Here is a 19,063-nt window from a genome sequence, read left to right as displayed (position 1 = left end):
GCAAATGGCTAATCAGAGTTCTCACTGAGCCTCTTAAAATGTGAATTATAAATGTTTACACGTAGTTTCTTCCCAATTCCCAACTCCCAACCCCATTAACTCTGAGGACTTGTCCTGTGCATAATTCTGCCCCTATGTGGTGAATAAGGTATCATACACACACACTATTAGCTACCAACTAAAATCTCCATGAGAACTGCCCTTGTCTGAGCCCTAGTGTAACAGAGAGGACATCTGCATGGGAGCCAGGAGATCCTGGTTCTGGTCTCAGCTCTGGCACTTTTTGGCTTGTACAAGTCATGCCCCTTTGGGGACCTCCCATTTCCTCACAACTCTAAAAGAAAATCCTGTATATGTATATGTCACAGGGTTCTGGAGCTGCGCAACAGTATGTGAAAAGAATTTGCAAGGTGTAAAATTTTACACCCATGTGCAGTACCATTATTGGGATACTGTTTTATTAAAATACCTGTGCAGATGCGGTCCCAGGCAGAAAAACACCTGCAGATTGTATCTACCATGTGCAAGATGCCAAGGAAGATATTCTAACAAGAAGTAGCCCATAGGGAGTTCACAATCCAAAGTTATAAACCACACAGTTGGAGACTCTGGAACCAGATGTGAAGGGTTTGAATCCCAGTCCTGACACTTTCTAAGTGAAACTTTGGTTTAATTAGTTACCTAACCTTGTCTTACCTCAGTTTCCTCATCTGTGTAATGAGGATAGTGGAGTTGTGGTTAGGTTTAAAACATTTAATCACTGAATAGCTCTTGCGAGAGTACTTGGCACTGCCCAAGCACTTTCCAAGTGCAAGCAGCGTGCACTCAACAACGCTATTCCCCTCACTCAATGCACATGGGCCTAATTGTGTGAACACTGTGCTGGGCACTGTGTATGTTGTGCCCACTTAGATTTTATAACTCTGGCAACTCACGTTCTCACACTTAGTCCTTATGGAAACCCTTTAAGTTTGGGAAGGAATTTGGGGCGCCTGGCTGCCTCAGCTTGTAGAGCATGTGACTCTTGATCTTGGGGTTGTAAGTTTGCACCCTATGTTGGGTGTAGAGATCATTTAAAAATAAAATCTTAAGGGGGTGTCTGGGTAGTTCAGAGTCTAAGTTTCTCTCTCCCTCTGCCCCTTCCTCCCACCCATGGGCGTGCTCTCTCTCTCAAATAAATAAACAAATCTTCAAAAAAAAAAATTAAAAAAAAAAAAGTTTGGTGAAGAATTTGAAACTCATGAAGTGAAGAAATTTGCCCACATCAGTGACTACCAGCCAGTGGTCATTTTGCCCCCCAGGAGACACTTAGCAATTTCTGGAGACATCTTTGGTTGTCACAACTGGGGAGAAGGGGGTAGTACGGGCATCTAATGGGTGGATGCCAGAGATGCTGCATAGGACCAATTCTCACGAAAAGAACCGCGTGACCCAAAATGTCACTAATGTGGAAGTCCAGAAACGCTGGCCACAGTAACAAGCAGTTAATAAGCAGTGGAGTGGGCACCTGTGCCAAGGCCTTTGGATTCCAAATCCATTGCTCTTCTGTGCAAAGCACAGAGAGATGTGCGAAATAAACTAAGACCCAAGTCAGAATGAAAGTCTGGTGGGGAGTGCTGAGTACCCAACACAGCAGTATCCAATTATTAGAGAAGCAGAGTGAATGCGCAGCATTTCACCAGTTGAGTGGAGAGAGAGTTCCATGCAGGATGCTTCTCTGAGAGGACTGCCTGAGCCACGTTCTGAATGAGCAGGCCTTATAGGCGCAGAGTGGGTACATAATGCCTTTCAGGAGTTCCTGCAGGGAAGAATCTATAAACTGAGCTTCCCAACAGCAATACCATAAGCTCAAGATGATAAAATATTGCCTTCAAAGTTCTGAGGCAAAATAATTCTCAGGTTTCATACCAAGTTGTCACTTAAGTGAGAGGTTAGAATAAAGATATTTTTTTCAGACATGCAGACTCTCAAAATATTTACCTTCCTGTTCTCTTTCTTTAGAAGTTACCAGTTACCATGCACCACCAAAGCAAGGGTGACATGGGTTCCAGCAAATGGGATCTAGCACAGAGGAGAGGTGAAAGGAATTCTCAGGATGACTCTGTCCACGCAGAACTGGAGAGCAACACAGATCAACTAAAATGGAAAGATGGATGGCTCCAGAAGGGATATCTCAAGGAAAAGAATAAAACTGACTAATACATGATAGGATTAATCATGGAAAGTTGTACTAAGAACTGCTTTACAGAATTGTTGGATGGTAGAGGGAACTCCTAATTATAAGTTTGAATAAAACTAAACAAATAAAAAATCAAGGCAATTATCAAGTCCAGGAAAAACAGCAAGTTATATAAAAATGAAAATGTAATTAATTATTGGCTCACCAATGAACAGCAATTACATAATCACGGTAATTATGAATCTGCTCAAGAATCGTGATATAACTAGACTGAGAGAGTGTGGACTAGAAAGGGGCAATAGATTATGTCTAAAGTTGATCAATCTCTCCCATGCACTCACTCTCAGGAAGACATCACAGCTGTGCTATTCAATACAGTAGCCAACAGTCACATGTGGCATTTCAATTTTAGTTAATTAAAATTAAATTTGAAATTCAGCCACACTAGCAACATTCTAGGTATTCAATAGCCATGTGTTGCAACCCTATTAGACAACACAGATATAGAACATTTCACCATCAGAGAAAATTCTGTTGGACAGTGCTGTACTAGAGGGTGTATCATATCAAACAAAGGGAGGAAACCAAGAAGGAAAAAAACACTAGGGTCCAGAAACAGAAGATCAACATATATGAAAGTAGTAAGCAAAATCCCTAGGATAATAGTGAAGAGAGACATTTGTCAGAAGGCCCTAAGGGCCACCAGTCCAGACCAAAATAGGGGAGGGGGCTCGAGGTAACATCTCTTGAAAGAGACTCAGTGGAGAGACTACCAAACACATCTGAACATCCAGAGAGAAGATCAGCAACTGGGTTTTAGGATAATTTGTGATATGTACACACAAAACCAAGGAAACAAACATAGGACAATTATTAACATCAGAGTAAAGGAATTATTACAAAGAAAAAAAAGGAAACATAATGATAGTACACTCTACATGGTTCAGCTATAAATAAACTTGTTAAGGGGCACCTGATTTCTTGATTTCAGCTAAGGTGGTCATGATCTCAGGGAGGTGGGATCCAGCTCCCCCTCGGGCTCTGTGCTCAGCAGGGAGTCTGCTTGAGATTCTCTCCTTCTGACCCTCCCCCAACGCTCTTTCTCTCCCTCTCTCTCTCAAATAAATAATAAATATTTAAAATAAATAATCAAATAAGTAAACTGGTTAGATTAAGGTAAAGACCAAATGCTGATGTCACCTAAGTAATGACACAACTATACTGGAGAAGTAGATGTGCACATGTGACAGCGGGGAAGAGAAAGAAAATTAACTCTTAGATCATCAGTTTTCATACTGTTACATCAACAGATAATGCCGAAAACAGAAAAATCAAGATTGAGCAAATTCAGGGTATCATTTACGAATGTAAACAAGGAAAGAAACTGCCCAAAAGACTTGAATGTAGTTGGCTATGGAGACTCAGAAATGGAAGAGAAACACAGTAAAAATATTTAACACTTTAATCTATGTGTAGGTACAATGTAAAAATTAAAGTAATACCTACTTTTTTTTTAAAGTTTTTATTTTAATTCATTAGTTAGCATGCAGTATTATATTAGTTTCAGGTGTATGATACAGTGATTCAGCATTTCCATACCTCACTTGACAAGTGCACTCCTTAATTCCCATCACCTATTTTACCCCTTTCCCCACTCATCTTCCCTCTGGTAATCTATCAATCTATCTGTCTATCTATCTATCTACCTACCTACCTACCCATCTACACACACACATATATTAATCTTCTTTTATACGGCTGAATAACATTCTGTTACATATATGAGTGTACATCTTCTTTATCCATTCACCTATCAGTGGACACTTGGGCTGCTTCCATATCTTGGCTACTGTAAATATTGCTGCAGTAAACATAGGGGCGCATGTATCCCTTTGAATTAGTATTTTTTGTATTCTTTGGGTAAATACCCAATCGTGCAATTGCTGGATCATAAGGTAGTTCCATTTTTAAATTTTTGAGGAATCTCCATTCTGTCTTCCACAGTGGCTGCACCAGTTTGCATTCCCACCAACAGTGCAAGAGGGTTCCCCTTTCTCCACAACCTCTCCAGCACCAGTTCTTTCTTGTGTTGTTGAATTTAGTCATTCTGACAGGTGTGAGGTGCTATCACATTGTAGTTTTGATTTGCATTCCCCTGATGATAAGTGATGGTGAGCATCTGTTCACCTGTTTGTTGGCCAACTGCATGTCTTCTTTGGAGAAATATCTGTTCAAGTTTTCCACCCATTTTTAAATTGGATTATTTGTTTTTGGGGTGTTGAGTTTTATAAGTTCTTTATATATTTTGTATACTAACCCTTTATTGAATATGTCATTTGCAAATATCTTCTTTTATTCAGTTGGTTGTCTTTTAGCTCTGTTGATTATTTCCTTTGCCGTGCAGAAGGTTTTTTATTTTGATGTAGTCCCAATAGTTTATTTTCGCTTTTGTCTTCCTTGCCTCAGGAAACATATCTGGAAAAAAGGGGCTATGGCTAATGTCAAAGAAGTTACTGCCTGTGCTCTTTTAGGGTTTTTATGGTTTCAGGTCTCACATTTAGGTCTTTAATCCATTTTGAATTTATTTTTGTGCATGATGTAAGAAAGTGGTCCAATTTCATTCTTTTGCATATTGCTGTCCAGTTTTCCCAACACCATTTGTTGAAGAGATTGTCTTTTTCCCATTGTACATTCTTCCCTCCTTTGTCGAAGATCAATTGACCATATAATTGTAGGTTTATTTCTGGATTTCTTTTCTGGTCCATTGATCTATGGGTCTATTTTTTTTTTAAAGACTTATTTATTTATTTGGGGGGTGGGGCAGGGAGAAGCATAGGGAGAGGGAGAGAGTGAATCTCAAGTAGATTCCTTGCTGAGCATGGAGCCTGATGTGCGGCTCAATCTCATGACCCTGAGATCATTACCTGAGCTGAAACCAAGAGTCTGATGCTTAACTGACTAAGCCATCCAGGCACCCATGTATCTATTTTTGTGCCAGTACCATACTGTTTTGATTACTGCAGCTTTGTGATATAACTTGAAGTCCAGAATTCTGATTGCCTCCAGCTTTGCTTTTGTTTTTCAAGATTGCTTTAGCTATTTGGGATCTTTTGTGGTTCCATACAAATTTTAGGATTGTTTGTTCTGGTTCTATGAAAATTGCTGTTGGTATATTGATAAGGATTGTATCGAATGTGTACATTTTAACAGTATTTTTTCTTCCAGTCCATGAGCATGGAATGTCTTTCTAATATATATTTGGTTTTAGTACCCGTTCCTGGCTCACAGCTCCCCAAATCCTTGGAATTTCCTAAGTGGTAAGAGCAATGGGAGCATCTTTTGTTACAGGACTTGGTCTTTTGTCCTCAGTTCCTGAAATAGCTCCAGAGCCAAAAAAGTGAAAGAAGTGTGTTCTTCCTAATAAGCCCCTTTTAACCACACCTGGGCTTATGTTAATGAGGTAACTTTTGGAAAGCCCCTAAGGATGGGGGCTGGTTGCCAGGGGAACCAACCTTGATTAGAGGGTTAAACTTTCTGTCCCATCCCCTGACCTCCAGGGAGGAGGGTGAGGCTGGAGGTTGAATGACAATCAGCAATCACCAATGAAGCCTCCATGAAAACCCAAGAGAATTCAGAAAACTTCTGGGTTGGTGAAGACGTGGAGGTGCTGGGTGGGTAGTGCACTCAGAGAGCATGGAAGCTCTGTGCTCCTCTCATACCGTGCCCTACGTCTCTCTTCTATCTGGCTAATCTTCAGTTATATCCTTTCATAATGAACTGGTAATCTAGTAAGCAAAATGTCTTCCTGAGTTCTGTGACCTGCTCTAGCAAATTAATCGAACCCAAGGAGGGGGTTGTGGGAACCTTTGATTTATAACCAGTTGGTTAGAAGCACAAGTGACAACCTGTACTTGGCAACAGCATCTGAAGGGGGTTTGAGTTGGGGGGATCCACTCTTGTGGGACTAAGACCTTAAACTGAGAGATCTGAGGCCATCTCCAGGTAGATAGTGTCAGAGTTGAGCTAACTGCTTGGTGTACCAAAAAAGCACACATCAGAATCATGACATACAGAGACTGCATATGAGTAACTGAAAATGTGTGCTGGGCAATCTTTGCACTGGTGGTCAGACATTACCATTTGAAAATTAAACTTGGCTTCTCACCACAGCTCTATTTGCAGTGGCCTGGAGGGTGGGCTCTGGAGCCAGACTCTGCAGGTACAAGTAGCAATGTGCCACTCAACAGCTGAAGGACTCTGAGCAAGTTACTTATACTATTCTGTGCCTCAGTTTCCTCATCTCTACAGTGGGGATGAGAAAAAGAACCCCATCTAGAGGACTGAGAGCAATACCAAGAGCTCAGTAAGTATTTTCCATGAGCAGTATCTCCTCTTTGTATTTTAACTTGTCACCTAACTCTGCAGCCTGACTTTCCTCCGTTTTGCTACAAAACTGCCGCTTGGCCCACATGTCCTCTCATTTCCCACGGTATTATCTGTTGGTAAGGGGTAAGCAATGTCCTCCAAAGCTTAGCGTCCATTTTTACTGACCCATATGAAATGAAAGCCCAAAGAGATGGTGGCTGTCATCTGGTCCAAGCCTGCCACTGTACAGACGGGACCAGTGAGGTCCTGCACAGCGGGCGGGCTGTCCTGTCCACAAGCTGGTCTAATGTGATAATTGTACAAACATTCTTCCCAATAAGTTTTTGTGCCCCAATTTCTCCAGAGAGATCTCTTACCCATTTAGCTAAAGAAGTAGGTGAGAAAAAGCCACACTAATATTAGAGACTGTCAAATGCTAATTACAAGTCACTCCATTTGAAAGATAGTATTGAAAGCATTTTAATCCCTCTTCCTTCTCTCCAAACTGCCATCACTGGAAAAAAGAAAGAGCCAGTTCTATGAAAGCTTCGAACCAAACACAACAGTTGTACAGACAATGGTTATTAAGAGGTAAGCTTTTTCCCAGGGAAAGGCTAAAGCATTTTTCCCCCTTCTTGTTACCTTGGTAACTGCTACCTTGGCCCCCTTGTTGATGAGCTGAACCACATTCTCTGCTTGGCCTTTGTACGCAGCTATGAGAAGGCGTTCTGAAAGTGCAGCGACCGCATCCTGCTGGCTCATGAATTAGGAGAGAAAGAGGCTTTCAGGAACGCGGTAGACAAGTTCCTTCAGCTCAACACGACGCCACTGGCCTGGGCACGCACCCACGGGTCATTAGAAGGTGCCTTTATTACTATGCCATCTTCAGGACCTAGGGATTACAAAACAAAGTTGCCATCAGCACCGCTCAGCACACAGGACAGGCCGCACCTCTTCTCTCTGATCTCAGGGCATCTATTGAGGGCTCAGGGCAGGGCACAGAAGCTGGGTAAAGACAGGACAAGCACGAAGCACGCGCTGCACACCAAAGGCCCCGAACTGGGAAACAGAAGGCGGCAGAATGTGCCAATCTCCCTCCCTTCTTCCCACTACAGGGACATTCTCCAGAGGACTGTAAGCAAACCCGGGAGGTCTGCTCTGCTCTTCCAGCCTAGGTAGCAGAGACCTGATACAACCCATCAACAACACGGGGTTTCCAGGCCTGCCTCTGGTAGGCAACTATACTGTGTATGATCACGAAGGGCCTCCCAACAATGTTTCGTGGGGCCGCCACAGCTAACACGCTGCTTCCCCTGGCAGGAGAAGGTGCCTGTGGTCCACAGAGACCCCGCGGACTGGGTTAAATCCTCGGCATTTTGTCCCAGCATGTACGGCACTTTCTTTGCTCCACCTTGTCTCACCGTAAACAGTGCAGCTTCCTGAGTTCTGGGACAGATGGAGAGCTGGGCACAGGCCCGGGCCATCTCCCAGCTCCAAATACTGTCGGAACAACCCACTTTGGGAACAACAAGGATGCTAGAAACACTGACAGTGCGCCCTGCCAACTGCGCCAGGAGGGGCTGGTTGTGTGGCTTCTGTGCTTAACAGAATAAAAAAGGCCTCCCAAACCGCCTATAGGACGTGATGCCCCGCTCAGAGCAGTGGTCTGGAGGTAGTAACTAGTAGCAAGCTTAACCTCTTCTTTCCACCAAATGGCAAACGAACAGAATTTTAAAGACTGACTCCTATCGGTAGCCCTGGGCCACCATTAGAGCAAACCAAAGCCACTGGTAATTATGTCAAAAGTAAAGGATTCGGGGCTGCTGGGTGGCCCTGTTGGTTAAGCGTCTGACTCCTGATTTCGGCTCAGGTCATGATCTCAGGGTCCTGGGATCGAGCCCCATGTTGGGCTCTGCACTCAGCAGGGAGTCTGCTTGAGGTTCTTTCTCCCTGTTCTCCCTCTGCCCCTCCCCCACCAATAAATAAATCTTTAAAAAAACCAAACCAATCTACCCTGCTCTGCTCATTGGAAGTGCAACAAACCTGGAGAAGGGAAGCTGCAAAGCAGAGGACTCCTCAGTTAGCCATGGTCAGAGGTCCCTGGGATGCACCAGAAATCTTGGTTGAATGAATGAGCCAATGAAAGAATAACGTTGAGACTCAAAACAGAGAAACAGAGCTGGAAATGCCACTGTAAATTCCCAGGGTCCCACTGAAAGACCAGTTTGGGCTTTATGTCTCCCAGACTGTTCCACTGTTTACAATGGTTTGTTTTTATAAACATTGGATACACTGTCTCTCTATTCAGATAATCTGTGTACCTTCAAACCAGTAATATTGAGCGTCTGCTCTGTTTGCCCCAATACTGCAAAAGCATTCCAGGTCCAAATGGCAGGAAAATAAAATATTAGTGGTAGCTTCCTCAGTGCTCTCCCTCCACAGCCACATTCTTCCATTTACTCATTTGTTATCTTTGCACACTCAAAGGCCACCTTCCCATACCCAAATTTTTCTTGCATCTGAATGTCTGAATGTCTCTACTACAATGGCCCAGTTCATACAAATACTATTATCGTGACTAAAATTTCACGGATTTTACTTCATAGCTTAGCTCCTGGAGATAGAGATGTCCTTGCTGCAAACTCAGTGCATCCCCTCAGCCCAAGTCACGAGCTGCAGACCAGCAGTGATGTCCAGTCTCGCCCGCAACAGATGCGTGGGTTGGCAGGCCCACAGTACAGGGACAGTCACTCTCCTCCTGTTCCCGACAATAAATTCAGCTCTCAGACACCTATTGCCATGGTTGCAAGCTTTTGAGATAGACTTGTTTACATAATTACCTTTGGTAAACAGCCCTTTGCAAATCCAGCACACATTACTACTCCTTTTTCTTTTAAAGATGGAAAAACACTACAGTTGAGAAATGTTGGCCAAACAGAATATTTGTAATTTACTATTTAAAAAAATAAATATATTTTTTGCTTTCAGTTACAGCTACTTAAGAACGAAATGCTCCCCACTGCCCACCCCAGCCCATCCCCTCCACCATAGCCAATGCACAGACTGCCTGAGGCACAGCCTGCCTGAGGCACAGGGCAGCTCCAGGACATGTTGCTTATAGGATTTTGGATACTCCCCGCCCCCCCCAACTAGAATTGCACAGAAAACTGCCTGCAAAATCAGGAACAGAATCCCAGGGTTCCCGTTACCAGTCTGAAGCTAGCATCATCCCTTTCTGCTTGGGCATCTCAAGTTCATTCTCAATTTAAATCCAGTAATAGGCTCACTGGTAGGACCTCCAGCATTCACCTACAGTTGTGTTTACACACAGGGTGGTGGGAAAGGATCAAAGAGGCTGAGCCTTCTTTTTGGCTTCCTTTCTATACCTCCATCCTTTTGGAGTAAGGAGATACTCAGCTTCTTGTCTGACACCTCTTAACTGACAAATCAGGCCGGGCAGAGGCAGGCTGAGGGAGAGGAATACGGAGGATGGAGAACCCCCAACAAGAAGTGGGGGAGGGAAAGGAACAGAGAGGTGGCAACCGGTCTGCAGTCAACGAGTTAAACTCCACCGCCAACCTGTTGGGCACCCAGGCCATAGCAGCCCCATTCCCTCATTACATCTGAGCCTCCTCTTCCAAGTAGATCAGCTATCATTCAAGACACTTCCCACTGCTGGCGGTGAGGAATTTCTTCTGCCCCACATCTATCAATCACACCCCTCTTTGTCACAATGCTCACATTCACAGGGCTCCGGAGAAAAAACACTAAATGAAAACATGCTGCCAGTTCTTTAAGCAGAAACGAAATAAATCCATGATCATAAATATTCAATGAGCATCCTGAATCCGCAAAGGTATTCAGCTTCCTAAGAAAGATTTCCCTCCTTTCTCCCAGCCCACTTCCCTGTTTTCACTGCATTCCAATTTGCCAATGCTTTTTTTCTCTCATCACGAATGCCAGAGGGCCACACAGCTGCTGGGTCTGTGATGCAATCTGTTTTCTTTTTATGGCAAAAGGTCTATGAGGTTTGCTTTTGCTGTTTTCCTGAGGATTTACAACAAAGTCTCCTGGTACCAATATCCCCAAACCACTACCTTCAGTTTCCGGACAGACAAAATATTCTAGAAGAGACCCGCAAACAGAAGTCCCAGCCAGGACCTTCTGCACAGCTCAGCTAGAGACAGTCCACAGGCACCCGGTCCAGTGGCTAGGGAGCACCATCAGTTACAGCAACTGGCTTTGCTCCTGGTGCTCAAAGCCCTGTAGTGAAGAGACATTGTACTCACATCCAGGGGTCTGTCCTCCCCATTCTACATGGTGTTCTGTTGCTGGATAATCGCTGTCAATTCTTTCCTGAGAGACCATTAAGCTTCCTAGGGTTGTCACGCCCAGTGGGTCTGCAATGATTTACTCGCCTTTTTTCCCTTGAGCTTCCTCTGCCAACTCTGGCCAAATCACATCTAAAAGCTTATTAAGACATCCCCTCAGCTCACAATGTTTTGTGGCTTCCTAGCCTGCTCGTCACAGCTTCTGAAAGTCTTGGGTCTTCAGGTCTTGTCGGACTGCTCCCTTCTGCCAGCAGAGGACCTGTCACACTGCCCTACTGAAGAGTCAGGGAATAATTCACAAATGGGCGGAATGCTTTTGAATGATGCTCAGATGACAGAGAAACGAAGTTCACATTCTGCCAGCAGTGATGCCAGGAGAAGAGATGAATGTGCATGTTGCAAGGGAGGGAGAATGCAGGCAGGGTCAAAGCCTATAATGAACTGCCTTTATGGTAACAGAGAACAGCAGAGATCCAGACACTCCGCCCTCCTCGGCAGAGGGTTCCAGCACTGTGACTGCAGCAGCACAAGAGTAAGGGGCGGGAGAGCAGCTGTTTCAATGTTTGTAAGCCCAGAGTTTGTCTTACAAATGCTCCTCGAAACAGAGTCTCTGTGCAGCGGGGGCAGAGAGGAGACAGGGAGAAAGCTGTCAAGTTTTGATCAAGTGCCGTCAATGGCCCTGACCATCACAGGGGTATCCTCCAGACCACTTGCTGAAGCAACAGAAAACTAACTCCCTGACTAAAGCAGTCATAGAAAGGAAGAGGGTTTTCATGTTGACTTGAGCCATATTACTTTTTCCTTATTTTGAAAGCCAGAATTGTTGGTCCTGAAGATGGGAACCCTCTAAGCACCCTCCCTGCTCAAGGCCTTGCCCTCATTTCCATGAGGGTAGCAGCTCTTATGCGGAACAGGCTGGGATTCTGCTCTGGCCATTATTTGGCTTCTACCAAGGGGAGAATCGCTAGACTCAGGGTAGTGCATTAGAGAGACTGAATTCCACTGGGGAGACAAAGTGCCAGTAAAATGATAAGCTTATTTTTAATACACAACAATGTACTGGTTTATCCAAAAGTGATCACTGCTGGGATACTGCCATCACGGCCTCACAAGGGAGGTTAGAACAGAGAGCAATGTGACTCACTCCCTGCTTTAAAGAGACTGGCCCTGATAGGTCTTCATGAAGCCCCAAAGGCCAGATGCCAAATGAGAAATGTAAACCCAATGTGACAGAAGTATAAAGAAAGGAGTGGTTACTTTTCTCAAAGCTTCTGACACATTTCCTTCTTCTGAGAATATGTACCCCACAGATCGGGACCCTCAACATAATATCAATGAAGACAGTACAGCACTGGCTGTTCAAAGAGGCTGGTGTTCACAAATGCTATCTGCAAAAGACAGGGACAGCAGGGGAAGAACACCCTCCTGAGCAAGCCCATGACTCATTTTACACCCCTCACTACTGCAAAGGAACACGTACGTGTATTTCTGGGGCCACTTGAAGTACAGTACTTCTGAATCTGACAGGTACTGAATCGTTGAAATAATCACCTTTGCAGGAGGTGTACAGAGGCTGTTGCTGTAAAGGCTGGGTGACATCTGGAAACCTGGGACATACCCTACTATCAAGAAAAGCTGCTAACACATATAAAAATAGTACCAGAGGCCCAAGAATATCATTGGATGAAGTTACGATTGGCAGAAAGCTTGTGGTATGGAGACCTCTTCTTTGGACATGGGACAATAGTTGCCTGTTGACTGCCCAGCGCTGCTGGATCACTATAGCCTCCAAGCTGGGGCTACCAAAATCACATATACTGATACCCACATGCTCAAAATCCACACCAAGTCATCGCTGAGCCTTCTTTCCCTAGGCAAGGCAATCGTGCCCTCATCTGTGCTCTTACAGTTTTCTATAAGCTCCTGTTATGGGCTGAGCTGTGTCCCCTCCAAATTCCTATGTTGAGGCCCTGACCCTCAGTGTGACTGTACTTGGAAATAGCTCCTTGAGGAGGTAAATAAGATAAAGTGAGGTCATAAGCCTGGGGCTCTGATCTGATAGGATTAGTGTCTTTATAAGAGAGACATCAAAGAAAGTCCTTCCCCTTACAATCTCTAGTCACACCCCTACCTGCCCCCCCACCATGCCCATTCTTAGAGGAAAGACCATATGAAGACATAACAAGAAAGTGGTCACCTACAAGCCCAGAAGAACGTCCTTACCAAAAACCAAGTCTTACTGGACCTTGATCTTGGATTTCCAGTCTTGAGAACTGTGAGAAAATAAATTTCTATGATTTAAGCCACTCAGTCTATGGTATCTTGTTCTGGCAGCCTGAACTAAGACAGCTCCCCTCACAGTGTAATTGCTGGCATGGGCTCAAGGCTGATCTTCCTGCTAAGACTAAACTCCTTGAGGACAGGAATTCTGTTTTGGTTATCCTGTATTCCAGTGCCTGGCAGGGTTCCTGGAATATAGTTAGCCTTTAATGTCTGTTAAGTGGATGATATAAAAACTAATAACTAATTGCTTTTTCTAGTCATTAATTTGTCTTCAGGAGTCTGTGGATCCCATGAAAAAAAAGGAGGAAGTATCAACCAAGTCAGCAAACCTTTTTCTCCTTCCCCCACAGATGAGGCAAGCTATGGTTCTGAACTTCTAAGAGATAATAAATGGATGTAGTCATTCTCCTCTCTCCCTCCCTCCCCAAAATAGAGGACCATGGCTCCAGGGAGAAGAATTACCTATCTGGAGACAGACCCTACCCAGTGCCACAGGTCCGTCAGCACCGCAAGCCCCGGACAGCACCACAGCCACTCAAGAATTTTCTTTTCACTACCCTCAATCCCTGTTGGGTAAAACCACAAATGCTGAAGACAAACCAAAACAAACAATGCTAAATTATAATAAAAGCAATCCCTACACAATAGTCTACCTTCCATGCATACATTTCTCCCACCCACCTCTTAAATCTGCTGATCACGCTTCTTTCCACCCCACCCCCAATTTTCCCACTAAACTGTTTGCTGTTGGTGTTGTACTGTACTATGTATTTATTGAAGAGATGGACACAAAGAAAGATAGAAACTGGGAGAGGGAACTTTCTTGCTTGGTGTGCTGGGGTGAAAGGAATCAGCATAGGGGTGAAAGGAATCAGCAAAGTTCTCACAGAGAAGGGTAGGTGTGGAATGGGCAGAGGAGGATGTGTTGGATTTTGTTAGCTAGAGAAGAGGAGAGGAAATAGGCAGAAGAAACAGCAAGAGCAATAAGGAAGAGTAGTCTGGAAGTGCATGTCATGAGTGGTAAAGACAAGCGAAGAGACTGGTGCAGCTGAAGCTTGTAATACATGGGCGAAGACTGAGCTCTGAAAAAATTTTCATATCATGCCAAAGACATTGGTTTGTATTTTGCATTTGTGCTGGGGTGGGGGGAGCTCTAGAAGTTGGTAAGCAAAAGAGAAACTAGTCATATTTTTACTCAACTTAGAATTCAAGATTTCCAAGAATTGGATTAATTATAATTATGGGTTCATGTTACACTTTCAAGATTTCATGGCTTTCTTTCTAGTTCTTCCTTTGTTTATTTCTTCTTTTATTCCTTCCTTTCCTCTTTCCTCCTTTCTTTTTATTTTAATCAATAGATCTTTTTTTTAGATCAGTTTTAGGTTTACAGAAAACTGAGCAGAAGTACAAAGGGTTTCCATGTATCTGTCCCTCCCACCCCCTGCCAGTTTCCCCTATTATTAACATTTTGCATTGGTGTGGAAAATTTGTTACAATTGATGAGTCAATATTGATACATTATTATTAACTAAAGTCCACGGTTTACATTAGGGTTCCTTCTTTGTGTTGCATAGTTCCACGGTTTTGGACAAATGTCTAATGAGGTGTATGCACGATTACAGTATCATACAGAATAGTTTCACAGGCCTAATGCTCCACCTATTTATCCCTCCCTTCCCCCAACTCCTGGCAACCACTGAACTTAATACTATCTCTACAGTTCTGCCTTTCCCAGAATGTCATGTAGTTGGAATCATACAGTATGTAACCTTCTCAGTTGGCTTCTTTCACTTAGCAACATGCATTTAAGGTTCCTCCATGTCTTCTCATGGCTTGATAGCTCATTTTTGTTATCACTGAATAATAGTCCATTCTACTGATGTACCACAGTTGACTACTAAAGGATATCTTCACTGATTCCAAGATTTAGCAATTATGAATAAAGCAGCTATAAACATTAATGTGCAGGTTTTTGTGTGTCATACTTTTTTTTTTTATCTCATTTGGGTAAATACTAAGGAATACCGCTGCTAAATCGTATGTTAGGGAAATGTTTAGCTTTATAAGAAACTGCTATACTGTCTTCCAAAATGGCTATAACAGTTTGCATTCCCACCAGCTGGTTTTACATTGACCTAATTGCCAAATGCAATGGTAACTTTCATTTCTTACCTTATGTGATTTCTCTGTTGCATTATGCACGGCTACCATTCCTTCATCACACTTCCTTCTCCTCTGGTTTCCGGGACCCAGTCTCTCCTCATTCTCTTACCATCCCTTGAACTATTTCTTTTTCATATTCAAAGGCTCTTCATTTACTGGTCCCTTAAATGTTTCAGGTCCCTGAGATTCTATCCCTGATTGCCTTCTCCGCTCATCTTCTTCTCTAGAAAATCTCTGTTACCCACCTCCCCACCCCCCGCTGCTGCTGCCCACATGCTCTTCTGCTGCCTGGATACAGACGTCTTTAGCCTCAATCACTTTCTCTGAAGCTCCATATTTTAAGCACCCAACCATTTAAAGACATCTCACTTGGATGTCCCCTATCAACATGTTCACAACCGAATCATCAGTCTTCTTTCAAACCCATTCCTTTTCTTAAGTTCCCATTTTGGCGAGTGGCTCCACCTTTCATCTATCTGCACACTCTGGAACACTCCTCCCATTCCTGTGATTCTCCTTCCCCCACCCCCTCACTCCATAAATTACCAAATTCTCCTGATTTGAGATGGTAATACACAGAGATTAAAAATGAGAGTTTTGAGGGCTGTGCACCTGGGCGGTGCAGTCCATTAAGTGACTGACTCTTGGTTTAGGCTCAGATGTGATCTCAGGGTTGTGAGATCGAGCCCTGCATCTGGCTCCACGCTCAGTGTGGAGTCTGCCCCTCTCATTTGTGCTCACGCTCTCTCTCTCTCTAACAAATAAAGTAAATAAATCTTTAAAAAACTGAGAGTTTTGAGGTCAGATTCCTGGGGCTCAGATCACAGCTCTGCCACTAACTTTGGGCAAGTTTTTAATGTGTCTAAGCCTATTTCCTCATGTGTAAAATAGAGTAACATTTCTTACATCATTGGGTTGTTGCAAACATCAAATGAGATAACACACACACTATACAATGTCTGACACATAGAAAGTGCTCAGTAAATATAAGCAAGGCTGTGCGGTTGTTGCTTAAATGTTCCTTGTTCTGTTCTCTCTTCTCTAGCTGCATTGCCACTGTTTTGATTCAGGACATCATCATTTCTCACCTGCACTATCACAGTGGTCTCTAACCGGATGCTAATGACGTTTCTTGAAATTCTGCTTGGGATTACCTAAACATGGAAATCGAACAAGAAAGGTGAAGTAGTTTTCTGCTTGTGTAATGGATGAGCTTTTACCAAGGGAAAAGTAGGCCAGACTAGTGTTCAGGATTCTGACAGTGAGTGCGCTTTGGCTCAGAATGCAATAAAAGATAACTCTGTAGAAGTCAGTATAATCTGCCCAGATAGCTGTTAGGATTTATTAAACTTGACCCTCAGGAAAGACAGAGCCATTTTCTCTCTCCTCTGACTGGGCCGTAGAAGATCACTGAGCCAACAAGAGAGAAGTTCCCCCTTCCGATGTGTCAGTGTTAGAAGAAAGAGAGTAATGAGAAACTTCTCCTCCAGTTTGTTTCAAGATGGCAAAGACGGAGTATAGACAGATGAGTTGCCAGGAGGAGGGTCATTAACTCTGCCTCTCTGCCAAGCAGCACCTACGTCTTTGGTGCCAATTATTTTGCTTTTGTCTGTGGACCTCTCATCCTCTGTGCTTCCAGTCAAAGAGCCTTTTACGACCAGATCATATGGGGGTTATGGAGACTGCTACTCACAGGACAGAAGTTTGCATGCAGAAGCTGCCTCCCACGGTAGTCTCCCTGTCTCCAGCCCTGCCCACTCCCTCCCCACCTCAGTATATGTGATCACTCTCAGAATGCTCTTTACGCAGCAAACGTGATCGTGCTTCGCCTTTGCTTATAACCCTCACTGACTCACGTTCCCCCAGAACAAAGTCTAGCAAGACACAAATCCACACATGGCCTGGTCTTACCTCTATTTCCAACCACCTGCTCTGCTGACACCCCCCCCAACCATTCTGCACCCTGGCTTCACAGGTACTCAAAACCTTAAAAGCACCATCCTGCCATTTTACAAGAGCTTACAATGCTCTTCAGATCTTTTCCAAACTCCTTCTTATCCTTCAAACCTGATTCAAGGTGTTCTTCTCTCAGATGATTCCTCCAATGTTACTCCATCCTCCAGGTTCCCAAGGCCCAAATCCCAGGTACACTGAGCTCAAATCCCAGCTTGACTACTTATGTTGGGCAATGTATTTAATAAATCTAGGTTCTTTTCCTCATGTGTAAAACAGGAAGAATAACAGTTTTTATCCATTGGGTTGCTGCAAACATCGAATGAAGCTAATACAAAATAATGTAACTTTTAAATCTCACTGTAAGTATTTACCCAACTGGACTGCAGTTGTGTCATGTCAGTATTCTTGGCCTCTCCTCCTGCCTTCTGATTAAAAAGACTTCTTCATTCAGCTGCTTTTCTAAGGACACTGTCCCAGCCAGAGAGCTTCCTGGGCTTTAGGATGCAGAATTAGAGGACAGTCAGCAGAGAAGGGAAAGGAGAAGGTTGACTTGTCAAGGGGGTCAAGCTAATCTGTATAACACAGAGTTGGGAGAGAGAGCAAGAAGTGCCATGCAGGATGGAGGATGAAACAACAGTAAACGATAGGCTTCTAAACATTGTGGAATATGAGAGAATTAGGGGGAGTAAAGGGGATATGAAAATTGTTACTGAGAGTTTATGAATCAAGTTTCCTTTAATTTTTTAAGAGCAACAAGTAAATGATTACTATTCTTTTTAAATTACTTTTGGCCTTTGGATTGTGATTATTTGAAGATGTCCATACAAATACTAGACGACATGAGATTAAAAATCTTTAGGGTTGGGGCGCCTGGGTGGCACAGCGGTTAAGCGTCTGCCTTTGGCTCAGGGCGTGATCCCGGCGTTATGGGATCGAGCCCCACATCAGGCTCCTCTGCTATGAGCCTGCTTCTTCCTCTCCCACTCCCCCTGCTTGTGTTCCCTCTCACACTGGCTGTCTCTATCTCTGTCAAATAAATAAATAAAATTCTTTAGGGTTACCCTTGTTTACAATGTCTTTCTCTCAGACTCAGCTTCTCTAGCACAGGGGCTGTGTCTCATTCCTTTCTGTAAATCCAATGCAAGCACACAGCCTGGTACATGGCATATGAACAATAAATACTTGCTGAGTAAACAAACATATCTATGCTTATACAACTGGATCAGAGACTCCTATGAGCAAGTCAATGCTCTTATTTTTCCATGCGTCCAAATAAATCATTGAATGCTGCAAGTTCAGTGGTGGCCCCCCAAAAGATATGTCCATGTCCTAATCCCCAGAGCCTGAGTGTTAAATTATATGATGAAAGATATATTATGTTAAGTATCCTGAGAAAAGCCGGTTTTTCTGGATTATCTGGGTGGGTCCTAAATGCAATCACGCGAATCCTTAGAGAAGCGGAGAGAGTTTTAGGACAGAAGAAGAGGAGGCTGTGTGACCCCAGAGGCAGAGATTAGAGTGATGAGGCCACATGCCACCTGGAGCCATCAGAGGACAGATGAGGAAAGAAAGAAGTATCCTCTAGAGCCCCCACAGGGAGTACAGCCCAGCTGACACCTTGATTTCAGACTTCTGGCCTCCAGAATGTGAGAAGATAACTTCCTATTGTTTTAAGCCATCGGGTTTATGGTGATTTGTTACAACAGCCACAGGAAAGTAACACAAATGCCTTATACATAATGGATGTCCAATAACTCTTTGTCAATTACCTGTCAGGGGTCACCTC

General features: G+C 43.7%; 1 protein-coding gene across 8 annotated transcripts in view; it reads right to left on the bottom strand.

Annotated features, from left to right (window-relative positions):
- Positions 1–19,063, bottom strand: part of ANKRD6 (ankyrin repeat domain 6) — a 179,070-nt gene that overhangs the window by 57,346 nt on the left and 102,661 nt on the right. For 7 of the 8 annotated variants that reach the window (XM_011229215.3, XM_034670818.1, XM_034670817.1 and 4 more), the window contains exon 2: positions 7,187–7,436. In XM_011229215.3, the coding sequence (XP_011227517.1) occupies positions 7,187–7,306 (120 nt within the window). In that variant the 5' untranslated portion in view covers positions 7,307–7,436. Of the gene's footprint in view, positions 1–7,186; positions 7,437–15,330; positions 15,483–19,063 lie in introns of those variants that run through there. The other variant, XM_034670814.1, reaches the window with a different exon arrangement.

This window comes from Ailuropoda melanoleuca, chromosome 10 (genome assembly GCF_002007445.2).
Source record: "Ailuropoda melanoleuca isolate Jingjing chromosome 10, ASM200744v2, whole genome shotgun sequence".
Lineage (NCBI taxonomy): Eukaryota > Metazoa > Chordata > Mammalia > Carnivora > Ursidae > Ailuropoda > Ailuropoda melanoleuca.
This window is presented reverse-complemented; position numbering and strand designations above follow the sequence as displayed.